The sequence below is a fragment of the Microtus pennsylvanicus genome, chromosome 12 (genome assembly GCF_037038515.1).
Source record: "Microtus pennsylvanicus isolate mMicPen1 chromosome 12, mMicPen1.hap1, whole genome shotgun sequence".
Taxonomy (NCBI): Eukaryota; Metazoa; Chordata; class Mammalia; order Rodentia; family Cricetidae; genus Microtus; species Microtus pennsylvanicus.
The window spans coordinates 70,120,209-70,141,780 of record NC_134590.1 but is presented as its reverse complement, the minus strand read 5'-3'; the positions used below and the strand labels follow the sequence as shown (position 1 = coordinate 70,141,780).

The following is a 21,572-nucleotide window of genomic DNA, read 5'->3' as shown; positions in this document are numbered from 1 at the left end:
ACAATGAGACTGACTGTGGCTACTCTAAGGATTGAGGCTAAAATTGCCAGATTTTACCCCAAATTGTATCTTCTCTTTGCACAAGCCATGGTTTTCTGTTGCTCCAATAACCTTTAAAAATAATAAAGACTTCTCATTATTGCTATCTGTTCCTAATGATCTCCCAGAGAAGTGGGAATGTTTAGAAATGAGGTAGCAAAATAAGTGAAGGGAAGAAGAGAAGGAAAAGGGAAAAAAGCAGAGGGAAATGCATAATAGTGTTATATTATTTTTATTGAATACATATAGTCATTCATATTTTATATATTAGATATATTTTCCCATAGTAATATCCCTCTGATAAAGCAATAGAGATGTAAGTGTTCAATTAAGTATTTCAGTTAAAGAACCAATTCGAAATTCAAACTTTAACCAAGCAAATGCATGATAAGTTAATTCCAGTGCTGACTCTATTTGGCTTTCTAGAAACTTTTCCTGATAAGGTTATTCTTTTATTAATGAATAAAATATAAAATACATTTTAATGTTAAATACTAACATAGAAACAACAAAATTTATAAAACAAGAGCATTGAGTCTGATTACTAGAATATTTTTGTGAACCTAATAAAATAGCCTAATTGAGATTAAATATATTTTTTTACCTAAAGGATATAAAACAACAAATATTCAGTATTTCTGGGCTTCAATTTGCACCTAATCTATTAGCAAAAATAATCAACTAATGTTACAATGTTTTATTTGAAATGCTTTAAACTTCAAAGCATAATAAAATATTGTTACAGCAAATTATGTCACACGGCTCTGAAATTAGTCATTTCTGTGTAGCGGGAAATTGTTTCTATAAAGATTATGGGACCAAATAAGGGAAAAGGCTGCAACTTGTGAGTCTCTTCCTTTTCAAGTCTTAGCAGTGCTCCACAGTGTGGGGCAGATAGGATGTTAGAGGCCTGCTTCAGGAAGACTCTGGTCCCAGAAATCAGCAGGTCAGCAAGGCCATCCCGAGAAATGCAAGAAACAAAAGCCCACACTTACCCCATGTTTGCTATCTCAATTCTACCCAAGGCAAGTTGCTTCAAAAGACTTTACATTAATAAAATATAACAGGAGCCTGCAAATATAGCTGTCCATTGTCCCTCTACAGATAGCAACTAAAGAGGTTGTCCTAGACAGTATATCCAGGCTTATTTGAGCTCTGCTGGCGTCGATTCTGAAGGAGATCCTTCTGCATCTGCATCTGCATCTGCATCTGCATCTGCATCTGCAATGCAAATAAGATGAGGCCGCAATTTTAATACACTCAAAATTTTAACTTTTTAATTAAAAAGTATATAACAAATGTATTTCTGCTCCTATTCCTAAGGATTAACGCAAAAGTCTCTAAAAATTGAGTTTGCAATCCTACCTTGCAGCACAAATCATGGTTGGAAACAAGGCTCCACTTTTGCACTAAAGCAAGCACCATTCTTTCCTATCCGAGTCCTGCCAGCCTGTGATCAGAACTTCTGCTTCTGGAGCACAGGACAGAACTCAGCTGTGTGGTGTCTGTCTTTCTGCTCCCAAGTCTCACACCCTCTCTTTAACTGGGGCCCCTTGCCAAAGTCTGAAACTGAACCTGTGGCTGTTAGGTTTTATGTCAACACATCAAGAATGTCTGCAAACAGTCATGTTAAACTAGCAACAACCTTGTTTGAGAAGATTCATTTCCAGAAAGTTACAACTCCGAGGGGAGGGTTTTCAGGTAGGGAGGAGAAGGCACCATCTGCTTTAATTGTTGTTGTTTATAAAGTGAAAACTGTGACGGACAGAGGAGCAACCACGATCAATGGTGGAAAGAAATGTGGAATCAGCAGTACCAGCCTTGGGGAGGGAGGGGCCAGGGTTTTCAGTGGTGATGCCTGCTTCCCATGCAGCAGGTTCCCAGCCCCTTGAACGCCCCCACCCCCCAATCCTCAAGGACAGTGTGCTTCTCTGTTTATGAGTTTGATGGCAAAACGTTTGTGTGTGATTAAGTAGGACCTGCTGCCGGTGAAAATGTGGATTCCGTTAGAACACCTGGATTGGATAAGACTTGCGGTGACTTATTTCCAGAAAGTTAATAAGTTCACACCAGTGTCAAGTGCTATGCATCGGTTAGACCTTAGGTGTATACTGATGGTGAGGTCATTTTTATTTACTTGAGGATAAAATGCAGAATACTAAAATACAGTTTATGTGGGTGAGCCTGTGTATGCACTGCATGCACATATGTAAATTGGGGATCCTAAGATAATAATGATCTAAAACTATAGGTGAAAGAAGAAAATAATATCAGACAAAAATAAATAAAGACCAATGACACAAGGGGAAGGACTAACAAAATGAAGATTTTTGTTTTTAAGATGGAAAATCTGTAACTAAAGTAGAAAAGGCAAATGGGAAAGAAAAGGCACCACGGGGGGTGCACCCACCCACGGTGACAGTGGATCTGATCTATTGGGAGCTCACCAAGGCCAGCGGGTCTGGGACTGAATAAGCATGGGATGAGACCGGACTCTCTGAACAGGGCGAACAATAAGGGCTGATGAGAAGCCAAGGACAATGGCACTAGGTTTCGATCCTAATGCATGAACTGGCTTTGTGGAAGCCTAGCCTGTTTGGACGCTCACCTTCCTGGACCTGGATAGAAGTGGGAGGACCTTGGACTTCCCACAGGGCAGGGAATCTGGACTGCTCTCCAGTCTAGAGAGGGAGGGGGAATGGAGTGGGGGGAGGGGGAGAGTAGTGTGGGGGAGAGGAGGAGGGCCGATGTATGGGAGGAGGGGGAGGGAAATGGGAAATGGGGAGGAGGCAGAAATTTTTTTTCAACAACTAAAAAAAAAAATAAACAAAAAAAAAGAAAAGAAAAGGCACATTGTAGTGCTACCATAGAATACCGAGGACAGAAACAAGGTGGGTAGCCTGGACGCTCCTATACACACTCCAGTAAACAGAGACCCTACTGAATCATGAGTACAAAGTGTGCTCAGACCAAGCTGAATCCATTCGTCTGTGAGAAAAAGACTCCGGGATAGAAAGGTCTGGGAAGGGGCATGCTGCGGTCAAGCTGGGTCTGCTCTGGGTTGCTCCACGCTGTAGACAAAACCGGGGTTTCTCAGAAATCTGCCATGTCTTGAAGGGCTCAATTTGAAAGGCAGCAGCTGAGTACCTTTCGAGTGAGTACACAGAGGCAGGATGACCCTGTGTCCCATCCCACACGCAACACCAGCATCTTTCAGGCACCACCCACAGAAGCATAGAGCAGTGACTAGCTTATTTCTAATAGTAAAACAGCAATTACCCTGTAAACTCATTAATGTAAATTGTGACCCTATAAACACAAGGACAGATTAAAATCCTATCAATAAAAGCAGGCCAAAGAATTTCCTGAACACACCCTACTGAGGAAAGGGCACAATATTTTCACTTAGACCTCCAAAATAAGGGAGAAATAACACCACAACGGCCCCTGCTACCTCCAACTTGTCATTTGGCCACTCAGAGTACACATCAAAAACCAACAAGCTGAGAACTGTCCCCAGGGCCTCAGCACAGCCTCTCCCCCATGGGAGTCATAGCCTACCTGGATTGCTGTTTGTGCATGACTTCTAGACTGTCTGTCCCTTCATCCACTACTCCTCCATCTGTACCCATCCTGACTTCACAGTTCCACATTTCACTTCTGCAGCTTGCCTAGCCCCCTGAGGCTTGACTCAGCAGCATGGCTCACTACCTGATCCCTTTGCAGCCCTGCCAGCTCTTGGCTTGTGTCCAGTTGCCTTGTAGGGGCTCCTTGAACTCTGCTGTGGCTCTTATCCCCTTTGTAGCTACACCTTGGCCTGCATATATGCATATATGGACACTTATTTTGGGATGTGTGATGTGTGATTGGAGAGTTAGTTAAGCCTGGAATGAAAGAACTTGAGCTTGCCTCAGGAAGCTATCAAGGGAGGCAGGACTGCTTGGCAAATGGTTGCCAACAAACCCATTGCTACTCGTGTGTGTGGTTGTTAAGTGTGGATGTGTTATTAGTCAATTAATTCTGACATGGTAGAAAGACACTGACATATTCACCTGTGTTTGTGATATAATATGCTTATCACAAGACATAAAATTAGACTCACAGAAAAATAGGGGGCTAGAGCCCCTAAATCTATCTACAGACTTATACTTGCTTTTCAGCAAAGGTAGAGAGAATATATAGTAGGAAAGAACAGATTTTTTCACTCAGTGTTATTGGAAAATGAGTACACATAAGCAAAATATGAAAATCAAATTGCGGCTCACACAACATACCCAAGTACAAATTAAAGGCCTAAGCAAAAGACCTGCCACTACAAAGCTCCTAGAGAAACTACAAAAGAAATCTTCCAATGTTGGTGCTGGTATCAGTTCCTTTCCTTTTTAAAAGATGTGTTTTATTTATCATTATTGCTTTTCTTTATGTGCATCTGTGTGTATGCCTTCATGGGCTTATGTTTGCTACGTGAGAGCAGGTGCCTGGGGAAGCCAGTTGAGTCTTTTAGGACTGGAGTTGTAGGTAGCCACCCGTTAGATGCCCGATGTGGGTGCTGCGGCTGAACTTGGCTTCTTGGCCATAACCATAAGCACTTAACCTCTAAGTTAGTGTTTCTTAACCTGTGGATCGTCACTTCCACAGGGGTGGATATTTACATTACGATTCATAACAGAATCAAAATTACAGTTATGAAGTAGCAACAAAAATAATCTTATAATTGGGGGTCATCACAGCAGAAGAAACTGTAGTAAAGGGTCGCAGCATTATTAAGGTTGAGAGTCACTGCTCTAAGTCATCTCTCCTGACCCCAGAAATGTATAGATGTTTACATATATGTTATATAAATACTGTGTTACATACAAAATACTGAGCTATGTGTTATATATAAATATTATATGTTTATATATAGATCTTTTTATTACCAAAACACAAACACCACAAGCAAAATAGATAAATGAAATTGTATCAAACTAACAAGCAAAAGAAGAAATGAGCAAAATAAAAATGCAATGCATAGAATAAGAGAAAGCACTTTGAAACTGCTTTTCTGGGAAGGGATTAGTCTAAAATACATAAGGAGCTCAAGTAGCTTAGCAAGAAAGGAAACTGTGGGTTTTAGAAATGGGCAAAGGAGCTGGGCCTGGTAACTCATACCTGTAACCCTAGCCCTTGATGCCTGAAGCAGGAGGATTGCTACAAGTTTGAGGCCAACTTTGGAAACAGAGAGTTCTAAGCCACATCGATTTACATAGTGAGATCCTGTCTCAGAATAAAAGGAAATGCAGCAACAAGAGATAGATAGGCAGTAGGGATTCGAGCGCTGGCCCCAGGCGTGCATGTGCTACACCAACATACTTGCAGATAAAACACTCATACACGTTAAAGAAATAAATCTGAAGATTAAAAATCCTGCTGGCAAGGATGTGAGGGAACAGGACCACAGACCACTGTTAGCAAGAATGTGCATGCGCACGGCATACAGAAATCGTCGCCAAGCTCTTCTCACTCTTGGGTACACATCCTGAAGAACTGCAACCAGGTCATGAGGCAATCCTCAGTCCTCTGTTCACTGCAGCACAGTTCACAATAACCAAGAGAGAATCTCAGAATCTCAGCCTAAAGACTCACAAGAGGGTGAATAGAAGAAAACAAATACACACACATACTTACCAAAAAGTAATAAACATAAACTTAAAAAGATAACTCATATTCAAAGAATGAGAAAGAAGTCTATTCTGCTTCAAGGAGCAATGAGGCATAAAATTATTGGCTCTGTAACGTCCAAGAGGGCCCCTTTTCACCAGTTGGCCATCTCTGTAAGGATGGAGACTGATTGGCAGGTCACACTCAACATGGAAAGCCATACAGAGCTCTGCTCACAGACCAATACCACAGCATTTTAAATGTTTTTGAGCACACCCCCCCCCAACAGCCTTCTCTCTCACTACTGAAAGCAGCAAATCCCCTAAAGAAAGATTAATTTTTTCAGAACTAAGTTGTCAATAATCATCAGTGACAGAAACGGAACACAATCCTCGGTAAGTTTCCAGAGGTGCAAACAAGCAAATTGGACTAATTCTGTAAATGCTAAAGAAAAAAACAAATACTAGCGCTGTATTTTGGCCATCCTGAATTATTCAGTTTAAGAAACGCTGGTATCAGAGAAATGGAATGCCTGAACTGGGGCTTCCCCAGGACAAGAAGGCATCCCGTGAAGGGTATCCAAGGACAAGAAGGCATCCCGTGAAGGGTATCCAAGGACAAGAAGGCATCCCTTGAAGGGTATCCAAGGACAAGAAGGCATCCCGTGAAGGGTATCCAAGGACAAGAAGGCATCCCGTGAAGGGTATCCAAGGACAAGCTCATGAGGGACAACGACAGTGTCCTGTGAGAACTCTTCACATTCGGAAGACTCAAACTGATACCGTGATTTACACTTTGCCGTACCAAATGGAGTATCAAGATTTTTGATAACTATAGTAAAAACACGAGGCCCCATAAGTCATAGCTTTTTGTTCTCCCACCTGAAGGAAAAGAAAGAAGTCTAAGTACACACCACGCACATGCCTGCCCCACGTTCTAAGCCTTCTTGGAGTTTGGGCATGGCTTTAACCTGCATATCTCCCTAGGAGATAAGACAAATCCCCTGCCGCCCTCAACGGTACGCGTTTCCACGCGTGTCATGGTGACCCTCACCTGGAGTTTTCTCGGAATCTTCAGGGGGCTCTGGGTCATGGGGCGTCTCTGTGTCCTCGGTACTTTCAGCGTCCTTTGTGGACTGAGTGGACAAGGATGCCCTGGATGTCTTCGGGGTCCTCTTGTCAGACTCGTCTCTCTGCTGCCTTAACCACTCGTCCTTGTAGCCATTGCTGATGAGTTTGGAAAAGTTGGTTGGAGAGCTGCTCTTGTGACCGGGCCTTAAAGAGAGACACGTGCAAATGTCACACTTGAGTGCCGAGATAAATTTAAAAGGGAAACTTAGAAGCCGTGTTCGGAAAACTTAACTTGTGAAGGAACGCTGCTGCTGAGCTCTGCCCCCTCTCTCCCCTTTCCTCTCTCTGTTTCTGTCTCTGTCTCTGTGTGTCTCCCATCTACCAGTCTCTTTCCCCATTTCAAACATAAAAATGGTCCCAGTACATCCCTGTACATGAGTGATAGCATGCTTAGTCAAGTTTCTCAACCCTTTCTCTTCTTTTACCCAATCAAAATTTAGTCAGAACACCGGTATTACACAAGGAGGTCCTAGGACCCCGCCCCTGTGCTAACATGGGGCTTAGGATAGCTGCTCCTGTCTTAAGAACTCTTCCTGTTGTCCACTCACTCACTACACACCTCTGCCTATGTCATCTGTCGCCTGCTGCAGCTCACAGATCCTATCATAATTAACGCTGAAGCGCGGTAGGGCGGTAGTGTGAGCCTTCCAGTCAGGCGGGTGACAAGCACACTCTTGTCACCTCCCAAGCCACAAGTTTCGGACTTATGAATCACCTTACTGAGGATTTTCCTGTTGAGTCCCTCCCCATCCGTCCCAATGTCATGAATGTGATTGTTTTGAGGACTCGTTCAGCAATTCATGACGTCTGTTTTCTCCTAACTAGACTTCTGGCAAATAAGGTGACACAGGAACCCCCAGGATTTCTCCCTTCAGCTGGAGGACCAACAGGTGTCAGTATACCAAGGGAATCCCCAGATGAATGCAGCATCAGAGTGCCTGCATTCAAGGTTGAAACCCTCACCCCCACCCCATGCTCAGGCTTTGGTGACAGGAAGTTTCAGGACCAAGTGCTTGAGCAGGGACAAGTGGCCACAGACCACGACCTATGCCGCAAACAGGCTGCAGGAGACCAGGCATGGGACCGTAAAGGAAAAACCTGTGTTAAGAAAGGAGTGAAAATGCAACCAGGTTCTCAGGTCAGGCTGGGCAGGGCTCTGTGGGTAGGGGGTGGGGATCAGGCGCTACCATTGCAAACCTGTCTCTGGAGAGAGCTGGGCAGGGCAGTGGGTGCCATCAACTCACAGTTGCCACCTGGGTGGAGGACAGAAAACAATCATCCAAACAGCACTCATTCTCACAAGGTGGACACTTACATCGGAGGCAATGACAGCCTGCTCCCTTCAGGGTCTTTGTGGCTAACTGGGGTCCCCACTTTGCTGGGATTTTTGGAATTAATGGCTGGCAGTTTCACCTGTGTGAAGAAAGCAAAGATATGAGTACTAGACTTTCAGTATGGTCACAGGCTGTTACAATAAAATAAAATTAAATAACCAACACTTCACCAGGATGACTTCTAGAGGGGACAAAATGTGCTTCAAAAACAGTTGCTGTGTTTAAGGAAAGAGGTCCCCTGCTCAGGAGGAGAGCAATCAGTAAGTGTTGCGGATAATTGATATTCTGAGGGGTCTGGCGGGACGGAGGGATCCACCAGCCCATATAAAATGGAAATGTAAGTATGGTGAGCTTTGTGAAAGTCACCAAGAACTAGAAACAAAACAAACACCCACCAACAAAGGAATGAATAAACAAGCGGTACCTGGTCTAAGATTACTCAACAGTAAAAAGGTCAAGGGTTCTGACACATGGTACCACATGGCAGAGGCAGGCCAAAGGGACTGTAATCACTAGCTTGATGACACTGTTTTGAGAGTCTAGAAGGTGCTGTGGGATAATCCTTCCGTACGCTGTGAATATATGTTGTGCTCATTGGTTGATGATAAAGCCTCTTTGGCCTATAGCAAGGCAGAATACAGCTAGGCAGGAAAGTCAAACTGAACACAGAAAGAAGGGTGGAATCTAGAGAGATGTGAGCCAGCCACCCAAAAAGCAAGATGCCAACAGACCAGTAGTACCACGGCCATGTGGCAATATACAGATTAATAGAAATGGGTTAATTTAAGTGTAAGAGCTAGTTAGTAATAAGCCTGAACTATGTCAAACAGTTTGTAATTAATATTAAGCCTCTGAGTGAGTATTTAGAAACTGCTGTGGGATGGGACAGGACAGAGAAGCAACCATTTACAGAAAGGAGAACGCGCTAAGACTTATCCTAATTAGGGTTTGTTGCTGACAAACACCATGACCAAAAGCAACTTTATTTTAAGATTCTCAGGTCACACTCCACCTTGGAGGGACACCAGGACAAGAACTCGCGGCAGGAACTGAAGCAGAGACGGTGGGGGAAAATTGTCTTCTGCTGATCCCTATGGCTTTCTCAGCCTGCATTGTTATATAACCCAGGACCACCCTCCCAGACCTGGCACCTCCCAACATAGTCTGGGGCCTCCCACGTCATCCAGTCATCAAGAAAATGTTCCGCAGACTTGCCTACAGGCCAATCTGATGGAGACATTTTCTTACTTGAAGTTTCTTTCGGACAACCTTAGCTTGTGTCAGGCTGACAAAAATTTAACAGTCACAAGGCTTGAAAGAGATCAGAGACTGCTAGAGATGGAAATTAGGAGGGTTTGGTGACCAAGAGGCTGAGACATCTGAGAGGCGACAGAACTGCTCTGTAGCTCAGTGTCTATGGCGCTTACACGAGGTATGCATCTGTCAGAAGGTCAGCACTGAGTGACAAGTTAACTGGGCTCTGTGTAAATGGCTTCAGATGAAGTGGTGATAACTCTGTCCTAAGGACAGGTCAGAGTCTACGGCAGGCTGAGTGACAGGTACGGCAAGAGCCAAGGATTTGATGGGTGTCCCATTCTTTGCTAGGGAGGAGAAAGCAGGTCTCTGCGAGGCAGGAGAACCTGTGGCAATGTGACAGATGGGGTAGGGTGGCATGCCAAAGTCTAGGACAATAGTCAAGTGTTGAAACGATTCTCACAGTAAAGTCCTTACCCTGTCGGTGCCCAGAGGTTTTACAAGATTTGAGAAGAGAAGTCCCCCAGTTCTGCAGAATAGACATTTAGGGGAGCTTTGTGCCCAGTGGTGATGAGCGGCACTTCCCCGGGACCTTCAGGAACCTCCCCCCCCCATATGACTCTTTCTGAGTTGCCTAACACCTTCGGTTAGTGTACAGTCAGTGTTGGTGTCTGCAATCCTAACTTCCTCCTTCCTTGGGGTTCAGGAGGTGGAGGACAGTCTGGCTTCAGGTATTTCTGCAGTCAGCAGAACCCTTCGTGAGTGATTGCTATATGAAGTCAGGTTTTACAATGGTGCAGCATTGTTTGCTTTGTAAATTTTCTCAGGCTATGTACTGGAACCCTGGTTAACAGCCAAGCCTTCCATGGATTGCTCAAGGTTCTATATAGTCAGCCACTGACATACACATCATCAGGAAACAGGCCTGGTCCTTAGGAGAGTCCTTTAGGAGGACTTACAGCCGTGACCCAAAGCCTGAATCACAACTGGGCACCGGGGCAGCTTGAAGAACAAAGACCAATCATGGCAGCCAACTGGTGCTATCTTGCTATTCAACTACCAAGTCCCCACAGAACTGAGGGTATCCCCTTCCCCCCGAAGACACTGAGAAGCTAGGCCTAATGTGTCTAAGGCACACTGGTCCCCTTGCTGTTCAAATGACAATGGTGCCCACTCTCTTTCTCAGCCTCAAAACATAACTGCTGTCTTAAGTATATATGCTACCACTTCACTCACGAATTTTGATGTCTTGGGTACAAAAATTCATTCCAAACTGGGTGCTAGTGGCAATGTAGAGCGCTTGCCATGGCCCTGGCTATGCTCTCATGGGCTTTGGGAAGAGTTCTAGGTGCAGAACTCACAACCCGTCTGCTGATCATGACTTGCTTCTGGGATTCCTAGATGCTCAGACAGGTTGGGTCCTCTGCAAAGGCTTCACTTTGCGGGCCAGTTATGACTTCACAACTGATAGCCTGGGCATCTATCTCTGCAAAAGAAAATACTTCTTCCCTTCCTTTATCAGCGAGGAGCACTGTGGGTAATTTGGACTTAAATAAATACAGGAGCAGGACATTGAACACATATAAACACATCCTTGCTCTATATATCAGATAGGAAGTGGTAAGCCAGTTTTTCCTCAAGATGACCATTAACTGGTTAGACACCAGAGGACAAAAAGCAATCTTACCTATAGGCCAATATACACGGAGGAAAAAATGAAAGAAACTGTGGCTGCTTGCCTCTTAGAAGCTCCAAAGTTAAGACAGAGCTCAGAGCTCAGAACTCAGCTCAGAGCCCAGAGGGAGGGCTGGACCAAGACTGCAGGCGGCCTGAGTAGGCGGTGGCAGCTAAGAAGCAACTCCCTTAATTATTCCCGGAGTCGCAGATGCAGGCAACGCCCGCTTGCCAGCATGGTTACCTTTCTCTTCACGTCTTCAAGTTCCTCGGCCTCTCTTTGCCAGACGGTTTTCATGTCAAAGTCAAAGGGGCCTCGTCTGGACTCATAGCTGCCATTGGCCTGACCAGGGTTGAATTCTTCATACACCATGTAATCTGGCATGGAGACCACGGGGACTCTGCAAGGACACACAGGACAAGCGACAGCCTGGCACCTGGCCCCAGTTCATGCTCTCTCTCTCTCTCTCTCCTCTTTCTTTTTATTCTTCCTTCCTCTCTTCCTCCCTCTATCCTCTCTCTCCTTTTTCATTTCCTTCCTATCTCCCCACTCTTCCCCACACCCCTTTTTCTCAACCCTCTGGTTCATCATCTCTCTACTTCCCCATCTTCCTGGATAACAAAGGTAGGCCTGTTCCTCTTCCTACTGAATAAACACATCGGCCCCTCCCCGAATAGCCCCCAGGTTCCTCAAAACAACAAAAGAAATCACAGGGTGGCATTGTAAAGTATGACCGTATAAAACAGATAAATTATAATTATTTCTTGGAGACTAGCATTTACTACTCTGTTCCCTTCAACGAGATAAGTGCCCACAAAACATTTGCCGTTTAACATCATCTACGCTAATAACCACCTGCTGCTCCGTGAGATGGCCAGTTTTAACGTGGGTACAGAAGCATCCAACTGGTCTTCCTACACAATCCACTGGAAAGTGTCAGCTCCAGGGTCACCTGCCCTTCCTCGCCTGTTCCTGCTCTCCTCACCTGATTCCCCCCCCCCCCTTTTCTTCTGAACTTAACACAAACTCTTAAAAAAACAAAAACAAACAACAGAAACAGGGTTTCATTTTATATCCCTGACTGGCTGGGAGCTCAGAATGTAAACCAGGCTAGTCTTGATCTCAGCTTTGACCTCACAGAAATTCTGCCTCTCTACTGTTCGAATTAAACCTGCAGGTGCTGGTGGCACACTCCTTTAATCCCAGCAATCAGGAGGCAAAGAAAGACAGGCAGATCTCTGAGTTCGAGATTAGCCTGGTCTACAGAGTGATTTCAAGGACAGCCAGGGCCAAACAAAACAAAACTGTTTTGTGCCACAAGTCTGTGTACCACAGTCTAGCGTACAAACTATTCATTTTAAAAATGGTAGGAGTTTAATATTCACTTGCCAGAAGCATGTACAAGCATAATGTGTTTTTTTTTAATTTTATGTGTTAAAAGTAAAAAAAAAAAAAAGCTAGGATAGTGATGGCCGCTTATTTCTTCAGCACTTGGAAGACAGAGGCAGAAGGATCATGAGTTTGAGGTCAGTCTGGGCCTCAAATTCTGAGGTTCCAAACAGCCTGTGATCCATTTAAAATATAAAATATCACACCTTTTATTTAAAATACAAAAACAAAGCAGGAAGAGCCAGGATCCTGAAGACAAAAAAAAAACAAAACAAAATAACACCCCCCCTACACACACACACACAGGGTGCCCAGGGACAGTCAAGAGACATAGCATACTTCCCGGCAGCATGGAAAGATGTCTGTGCTGGTCCAATCTTTCAGGAAAAAAAACATAAAACAAGCCAGGTGGTGGTGGCACAGGCCTTTAATTCCAGCACCCAGGAAGCAGAGGCAGGTGGATCTCTGTGAGTTCGAGGCCAGCCTGGTCTACAAGAGTTAGTTCCAGGACAGGCACCAAAGCTACAGAGAAACCCTGTCAAAAAAAAAAAAGAAAGAAAGAAAGAAAAGAAGACAGAAAGAAAGAAAGATAAAATAAAACAAAAGACAAGTCTCTAAAAAGCAGAAAAATAAATCCTAGAATCAATTTTTATGCTTCCTCTCTGACCTAGAGAGGCATCTGAAGGGTCAAGTTTGCATAGCTACAAGTAACAATCATTAGATATTGTAACAGGGTTAAAAGGGGGCCCATGGCTCTTCACGTCTATGATCTGTCTGAGACTGAGAGCTGTGTACCTTTCTAGTTGTATGTAGGACTTGTCATCAGCAGTGAGAAGAAGAAAGCTTTGGGGCAGGCAGCTCTGTGATAGGCAAACATGGTCAGGGCCCAGGGGACAAAGAATAAAAACCTAAAACTACTAGCTAGTAAGTGGCCAAAAGAACCACACCCTGAGGTGACATGGCTCTGTGTCTCCTTGGCTCTGGTTTCCTGGCAGCTTTGGCTACATCTCTCTGAGCATTAGTGATTACATGCACTAGTACTCACGGCGGCCAAGGCACACGCTTTCTGCCAATAAGATAGCTGTAATGTTCCAGTTCAAACTGAGATTCGTCTAACTTGTTTTTATTTATTTAGCCACACACACTCCACGGTGAGCATGTGGAGATCAGAGGATAAAATGCTCTTGACTTCTACAGTGTGGGTCCTGGGGAATTGAACTCAGATCGTCAGGCTTGGCAAGCTTCTAAACTATTTTTCTGGCACCAATATTTTATGCATATTTAGAGAGATGTGGAGACTTAGAGATACTTACTGTCGCTGGTGGGCTGTCGGAGGCTTGCTGTGGTGGATATACCAGTCTGGCAGGGAGTAGGCTACTGGGGAGCCCTTTCTGGTCCCAGGGGCAAAGTGCTTCAGCAAATCTGAAAGAGAAAAGGGACACCGTTATATGTGGTCCTGCTGCCCACAGGACGTGTGGCATTACCAACACTCCACACTGGGAGCTGGGACATCTTCTCCAGGGTGACCTCTACACAGGCTGAGAGCTGAGTGTCCTGCTTGGTCCTCAGACAGACATCCCTCATGCACCCTCCACCTCTCATGCCCTCTCCTCTTGAGTGTGCACAAAGCTCCTGGTCCTGAGCTGGCATCTGTGCCAGTCGCCATCACTACCCCATCTGGGGTTCATCTCTCCACTTCCGAGATCTCGAGGGGCTGTGCACAATGCTCCTCAGCCTTCAGCTATCTCCACGCTCCTCTCCATCTTGTAGCAGTCTGACCAACATGGTCCCCCACTGTGGGTCAGCTCCCTCCAGGTTCCCAGATGGGAAGTCCCAGATGGATGCATCAACTTTGTCACTACTCAGGGAGGTAAGCAGCACAGGTCCCTCCTCAACTGGCTCCTCTTTCCCCAGTGACTTCCTTCCTCTCATCCTTCCTCTCCCTCCTGTCCACTGGTATCCAAGGGCAGTGAGTGGTAAGAACTGGTTTTGTTAGGTAATCCCAGCAGTAAAATAATTCCCAATACCCATAGTATAGCCATGGTAGCAGCAGAAAGGGTACTGACTTTACCTCTCAGTGAGAAATCTTTAACTTTCCATTTTAAACTTCAAAAACTTCTTGCTGTTAAGATTTTCAGACTTACAGACAAATGGAAGGAATGGTGGGAATTCCTCTACACTCCTAGCCCAGCCTCTCCATGCATATCCTGCCTGCTCCGTATCTTTGTCCTTCTCTCCCATGTGTCCCATTGTCATCAGAATGGCCACAGATCTCCGCCCTGTTTGAGTGGCGTGTTGCGGGCAGGTTTGCCTCTTCCCCCTCTGTGCCTTCGCCGCTGCACACAGAAGCTAGTCCTCACATAATCACCGCGCAGGGAAGACTGTCACTGTGTCACTGATGACTCCATCTGATTTTTCCTAGTCTCTTTGAACCAAGAGCAACGAGGTGGATCTAAGAAAAGGTTGCCTTGATGCTGCACCGTCTGCTCGTGGCTGAGTCAGTCAAGTGGTATGGTCTAGGTTTGGAACTCTCAAGCATAGGCTTGGCCTCCATTTCACTTATGATATTCAGTGGAGGGACAGGGGTGGCCAGAGGGAAGATAGAAAAACTTCAGTCTCTCTCAGTACCGGGTGCTCCGAAGCCTAGTTGGGACATTTGTCCCTTAACCTCTAATCAGTGATTTTTTAATTAAACTCAATATGTCTTTTTTGTGTGCTTCTACAAAAGTTGATTTTCGTCGAAGACTATACATACCAGTGTTCTCAACGAGCCCAAGTTCCTAAAGGCTTGAACAAAGCACACAGTTATCACAGTTGTAGTTCATGTGCACAAGTTCAGAAACACCTTTGTCTCGGCTCGCAGAGCCACTAAGTTCACAAGGCTTACCAGGTCTGCCGCCTTGCTTGGCCAGTTTCACATACTCTGAGTCTGTTTCTTTTATCCAGTATCTCCGAGCACGGGGCATGTTTCCATTTGGGGTGTCTTCCAAGTCACTGAGCCCCGGGATCTGGGATGCGGGTGGGGCACCCACAGCCTTCTCAGAGCGCTTCACAGGTAGGTGGTAGTACCAGTCTAGACAGGAGGGAGACCAGCACATAGTTAGATGGGATTGCGGGTCAGGAGGCCCTCCACTGCCTGACAGTGTTTCTGTGTGCATATCACATATGTGCCAGGCAGTACATGGCACAGAACACACAAACAGAAAAACAATTGCTGGCTCTGGAACATGCGTGACAAATCAGGACACCACCAGAGCAAACTAGAAGACAACTAATTTTCCAGAGTCCCCAACCACATCAGTCACTGAGGCAAATAGAAGGAACATCACCTCCTTCCTGCTCCCTGCTCTCTTCCCAAAGCCTCTTCCATTGTTTCATTAATTCTAGAAGCTGACCCAAACCCCTATGTCTGTCTTCTTCCCTCCCTCTCCCCTTCTTGCCCTCCATACCCCAGAAAAAAAAATGTTTAGCCATATTCCTGGTAATGTTGGGAGACATGCAGACTTAAATAAATACCAAATCATTTATATCATTTAAATCCTTATGGATAAACCAGATACTGGGCCAGGATTTGATGGTTGATTCACACATTAAAATACTAATATTTTAATTCTGTCACAGACAACAATCTGATCAAACTTGTTTGTCACTTTTACAAGAGCTGTATGTAGGAAGTAGGCCAGGGTGTGGCCCAAGAAGCTTCACTTGCTTAACAGCGGTGTGGGAAGCCAACATCTGCCTCCTACACCCTTCAGGAGCCAGACAACCCTATGTCCCATTCACTAGGCTGGAGCAATCAGCTTTATACAAAACCTCCTCAAGCCTAAGTCTTCAAAGGTCTTCTGGGGAAAGACAGAGGGGAAATGGTGGGTATAGACTGTGTGACTTCTATCCTAAAAAGGGAACTATGGGACAATTCATATGGAGTAAGGAGAGGAGTATGGGCAGCTTGCCCCTCCTTCCTCCCTAGGGTGACAGCAAGCCTCTGCAGACAGGGGGAGGAGTTGAGCATGGCCTGGGGAAATGAAGACACTCCCTAGACCCTGAGCTGATAGCCTACAGGGGAGATCCCCCAAGTTGACATGGAAACACCCATAAGACTCACGGAGACATTCAGTACCAGAGTATGAGCGTCTCTCAAGGGACAGATGGATTAGCAGAATCTCAAAGTCCTGGAGATACTAGTGCTGATATATAATCACACACACACACACACACACACACACACACACACACACACACACACACTACACACATACAGATGGGGGAGAAACAGGGCATAGGAAAGTCTGCGTCAAAAATCAACCAGATGATATATATATATCATCCCATCAATGGAAAAATTGGGAAACAAAGACTTGGGAACAGTAAAAAACAACAACAAAAACAAAATTCTGTGGCGTGAATGCTGGCTGTGTTTCATGGCACTTGCCAGACTCATGGCATTCAGAGTCAAAGACAGAGACTGGTCCTTTATGGCAGTGTGACGGCAAACTTCAGTGTCTGTCTGACTCAGCCACAGTATCCAGACTTGGTACAGGTACTACCCCTGTTGCTTTTGTGGAGGTATTTTTAGGATGGGAACTATCACTTACGCTTACATCAGAGGACTTAGAGTAAAGCAGACGATCCTTACAACAGACCGAGTCTCCTTCATGCAGTGGCATCTTAAGAAAAACCAAGGAGAGGGACTTCTGCCTCCAGGAGGACTTTGAACTTGATCTGCAGCCTCAGCTCTTCCCCTGCTCTCCAGCCTGCCCTGCAGATTCTGTACTCATGGACCCCACAAGCTAGTGAGCCAATGCCTACAAGAGATGGCTCCCCTTTCACAGGTAAGTGGGTAGCTGACTAGTCATACTGCTCTCAGAGTCAGGGCACAGGGAAACAGCACTGAATAAGCTAGAATAAACACAGAAGCAAGAAGTCGCTGTTCTCTGATGCTAAATGCGCACTGCCAGTTTTTTCTTAGAACTAAAGTTGGACTTGCTGCCTAAAAAAGAAGGCTTTTTACCTAGAAGCTTTAAATGTCTAAAGGATACTTATTAGCTGAGTCAGCATGATCTAGTTTCAAAGATTTGCACATAGGATTCCAGAGAATTAAGAGTCAGAATTCAGCTCGGCTCCTTGTTTCTTCTTTTAGAGGAAAGCCATTTGGTTCTTGCTTCTCTCTCTCTCTCTCTCTCTCTCTCTCTCTCTCTCTCTCTCTCTCTCTCTCTCTCTCTCTCTCTCTGTCTCTCTCTCTCTCTCTCTCTCTCTCTCTCTCTCTCTCTCTCTCTCTCTCTGTTGATTACTAATTAATCCACAGAGAACAGTGTATTTTCTGCCATCTCATTACTGCGAGCTTTGGATAGGCACTGAGCAGACTAAGGCATTTGAACGTGCACACAGGAGCAGCTCAGAGATCTTGGGTCCCATCAGTAAGGACAAACCACCGCCACCACTAGCACACGCATGTAGGAGCTAAAGGGGACACAGAGGTATCTTTTGAGCTTTTATCACTACAGACTGTTTGTACCCGTGTGACAGCAGATCAACCACTGGCTGACCGCTTTTCTCTCTACAGTTTGTCCATTTAATGCTGTGCCCTTATTTTTTACTTGTTTTCCAAATAAGGAAACAGAGGTCATAAGAGAGAGTGGGACAAACTATAAATTGTCCCCATTTCTGGCCTCTGAACTACAGGCAACATGATATATACGCACATACCCATAGGGGTACAGGCTTTTCTTTTTAGGTTGTATGGTCTCGGAGAAAAAGCCATTTTGGCGGGTCTACTTATTCCAAGGGCAGCTTACTTCCAACTCGCAATGCCTCATTTCTCTGCTCTCTAAAATGGGGTGATAATTTCTGGTGGGGTGCTATAAGTTACATGTGTTAGTGTACAATGGCTTTGCCGAATACACCTGGCTTTGAGTATCTACAGTATGGTCCACACTTCCTAGGACACGGAGAAGACACAGGAAGGTTACAGAAGCCTGGGACGGGGTAAGAACTGTTTCCAGCCCACCCCAGTTCTCAGTTGACTGTCACCAACAAGGACGTGGGCTAGCATACATATAGAGGTTGGGGAAAAGTCACACTCTCGTTCTCTCCAGATGAGATGGCTCCAGCTGTTCCCCCCCAGATGAACACCAGGTCCTCTTTACTCTCTTCTGTCCCCAACCCCCCTTCTCTAGACACAGAGAAAACAAGAGAAAAGCGAAATCAGTGTCAGGAAACGTCTTCCTTCCCTATTGGGCTTCAAAATTGACGCACACAATCTAAGAACCTTCAATCAATTCAGCTTTCCGGGATCCAGATGCTGAAAGCGGGAGACATTTGTCTTGGTTGGGGCCTAAATTAGGAAAGCTAGGAAGTCAGTAATATACTTGGTGGATGCTGTCAAAAATGAAACTTTCTCAGTCAGCAGCTCGGGTCAAGATGTGAGAGTTAGGAGGGTTAACTTGCTACAAAATGAATTTCGATGAGCGCCTGCACTCGGCACTAAAAAGGGAGGAAGCACTGTTGCCTAGCATGGAAAGGTCCTGGTTTCAACCCTAGCACCGAAACAGAAAAGTCGAGGCACCTATGCTTCCTACTTTATCACCCCATCCCTCCCACCCATCCTTACTCACCGCAGGGAGCATAGCGGTGAGAGGTGCTCTGCACCTCCTTGCTCGTGTTCCTCATGGCCTGGTGCACGTTCTCGTCCGGGAGAGAAAGGAGCTGCTGAGTCCGGATTCTCCGGGTACCTAGGCTCTGCAGACCCGCCCGCTGAGAGCAGAGGCTACAGGGGCAAAGTCAGCGCGCTCGTGGTTCCGCCCGTCTCCAGCTGACACACCTGCAGACGCCTCACGCCCAAGAGCCGGCACATCCACAGCGAGCACACCGCAGCGCCGCGTCCACGCTGAACACCCAGCAGGGACACATGCGACAGAGTATTTAGCCCGGGCGCATTCGGTAGGTACACTGCAGGGGTAGACAGCACCAGGCACGTTAAGCGGGATAAACAGCAAGGGCACGTGCACGCCAGGTAGACAGCAGGAGTATACCAAGTGTCCTATAGGTCATCACGGGCCGCAGAGTTTAGCAGGCTTTGAAGTCACCACGGGGCTCCGGGCTTTCAGGATCTAGGGTTTACAGTCCATTTGCAGTTGAAGTTCGTGCCGGGAGGGTTGGCTCCCAGACCGACTCCAAACTCCAAGAGAGTTGCGGAACCACAGCAGCACGCGTCGCTAGGGCAACGGCCGGGCAGCCAACCAGAGTGTGTGGCGCATGTGCCCAGAGCTAATGGGAGCGGAGCGCAGGAACCACTTGTCAACCGCCCTCGGCCTCCACCTTGCGAGATGGGGCGGGATATGAGGGCGGGGCCAGCCCTAAATACTCCTACAGCAGCGACTCCGCCCCAAGCTCCCTACTGGAACCCTAGTTAGCTAGAAGCATCTACCACATTTTCTAGGCAAAAGTCAAAAAAAAAAAAGAAAGAAAGGGAAGGAGAGAGGGAGGGAGGGAGGGAGGGAGGGAGGGAGGGAGGGAGGGAGGGAGGGAGGGAGGGAGGGAGGGAGGGAGGGAGGAAAAAGAAAAGGGAAAAGAAAAGAAAGGTTTATAATCCCAACACTTTGGTGGGATGTTGAGGCAGGAGGATGAAGAGTTCAAGGTCATCTTGGGCTTCATACTGAGTTCTAGAAATTGGCATGTGAGTGAGTTAAGTGCATTCAAGAAACACTGTCAAATACTTGGGACACTCAGATAATAGAAACTTCTGCAGCTTGGGTCAATATTAAAATTACTGCACAAAATACCCTTTGTCTTCTTGGCGAGGAATATTTGTTTCTAAGCCAAGATGTCTGTTTTTAGAGCGTTCTTAACCCTGCTTCTACTGCAAAGAGTTTCGAGCTACAAATTTTGGCCTCGTGCTTATCCTGAAGGCTTCACACTTCTCTGACCAAATAATAGACACAGCCATTCACTTTCAATTCCTGAAGAGGTTAAGGATAAATTATTAGAACTAAGAAATCCTATTGACAGCTGAGTGTGGTTCCCTCCTTGCTAAATTTTTCTTTAAAATTCAAATACCAATCTTTTCTGAAATGGTGGGTATTTGACAATTTGATCTAACTGATGTGCTGTTTCCGTTAGACAAGTAAAGCCTTAGAAATCTAGCAGAAGGCAGATAATGTACGACTGGGTGAGGAGGTGTGTGTGTGTGTGTGTGTGTGTGTGTATGTGTGTGTGTGTAGGTAGGTGTGTGTGTGTGTGAGAGAGAGAAAGAGAGAGAGAGAGAGAGAGAGAGAGAGAGAGAGAGAGAGAGAGAGAGAGAGATTTAGCCTCTGGCTGTGCTCCATCCAGCACATTATGATAGATCTCAGATATTCAGCTTGCCTGGTCACATAGTATCAGACCTTTATACTGAAGAGCAGTGTCTTTGTCCCACAGTCTATAGGTACTTAGCTTATCACCACACATGAGTGCTTCCATTCCTGGAAGTCACACAGTCACCTGACCAGAGGCTCATAAGATCGAGAGAGGTTATTTTTAAAAACAGCTGATCGTAGTAACCGGCGCGGGGGTGACTAACGCATGCCTTTCTGATTCCCAACCGGGTTAATAGAAGATCTTGGCATTTTCCCAAGTTGAAATCATGAGCTGAGCGATGATGAAGGGCGCTAATGCCTGAAAAGGCAGCTTTGATCTTTGCTCTATTATTGAACTGAAGGAATCTGCAGGAGCCGTATCGGTAACAGTCTGGGCACATGCAAATGAAAACTGACTCAGAATTAGCCTGTTTGTACAGAGACACCTCAGTGTCTCCTCACATGTGTCTCTGTCATAGAATGGCTTCAGAAGCATGGGATATCCCTTGTCATGCAATCTCACATTATACTCTTTCTATCTATCCTTGTTGCTAGACGTATAGATATTTCCCTGCTTATAAGCACTTTGAGAAAAGGAAAAAATTCATATGTGCAAATTCCAAAGTTCCAAAGCCTCTGGCCCTTCCTTCTGTCTCCTTTGGTTCACCCTCATTGAATGCAGCTGTGTCTTCAAACCAGCCGGACTTTCCATCTTTCCAATTCTTTGCATCCTTGCTACCAACTACTCCCAATAGGGAGCTCACAGGCATAGGTGTGA

The 21,572-nt window shown here is 45.7% G+C and overlaps 1 protein-coding gene across 2 annotated transcripts; it reads right to left on the bottom strand.

Moving 5' to 3' along the window:
- Positions 1-276: 276 nt before the first annotated feature.
- Positions 277-19,663, bottom strand: C12H7orf57 (chromosome 12 C7orf57 homolog). 2 transcript variants are annotated; one of them, XM_075943379.1, is made up of 7 exons: positions 19,076-19,663; positions 15,349-15,534; positions 13,775-13,883; positions 11,316-11,472; positions 8,125-8,222; positions 6,727-6,953; positions 277-1,260 (listed from the first exon to the last, which is right to left on the bottom strand). In XM_075943379.1, the coding sequence occupies exons 1-7, from the start codon at positions 19,128-19,130 to the stop codon at positions 1,184-1,186; spliced, it is 909 nt and encodes a 302-aa protein (XP_075799494.1). In that variant the 5' UTR covers positions 19,131-19,663; the 3' UTR covers positions 277-1,183. The 2 variants fall into 2 exon arrangements, with proteins under 2 accessions (XP_075799494.1, XP_075799495.1); XM_075943380.1 differs by having other exon boundaries at positions 289-1,260; positions 6,733-6,953.
- Between the last annotated feature and the right edge of the window lie 1,909 nt (positions 19,664-21,572).

What these genes read in the sequence shown, in the direction of transcription:
- C12H7orf57 (XM_075943379.1), bottom strand. Translation starts at nt 19,130, where the DNA reads ATGAGGAACACGAGCAAGGAGGTGCAGAGCACCTCTCACCGCTATGCT. An exon ending in TCACCGCTATGCTCCCTGCG is followed by an intron (nt 15,535 to 19,075) that starts GTGAGTAAGGAT and finishes CCTCCTGTCTAG; the next exon opens with ACTGGTACTACCACCTACCT. An exon ending in CCGACAGCCCACCAGCGACA is followed by an intron (nt 11,473 to 13,774) that starts GTAAGTATCTCT and finishes GTGTCCTTGCAG; the next exon opens with AGTCCCCGTGGTCTCCATGC.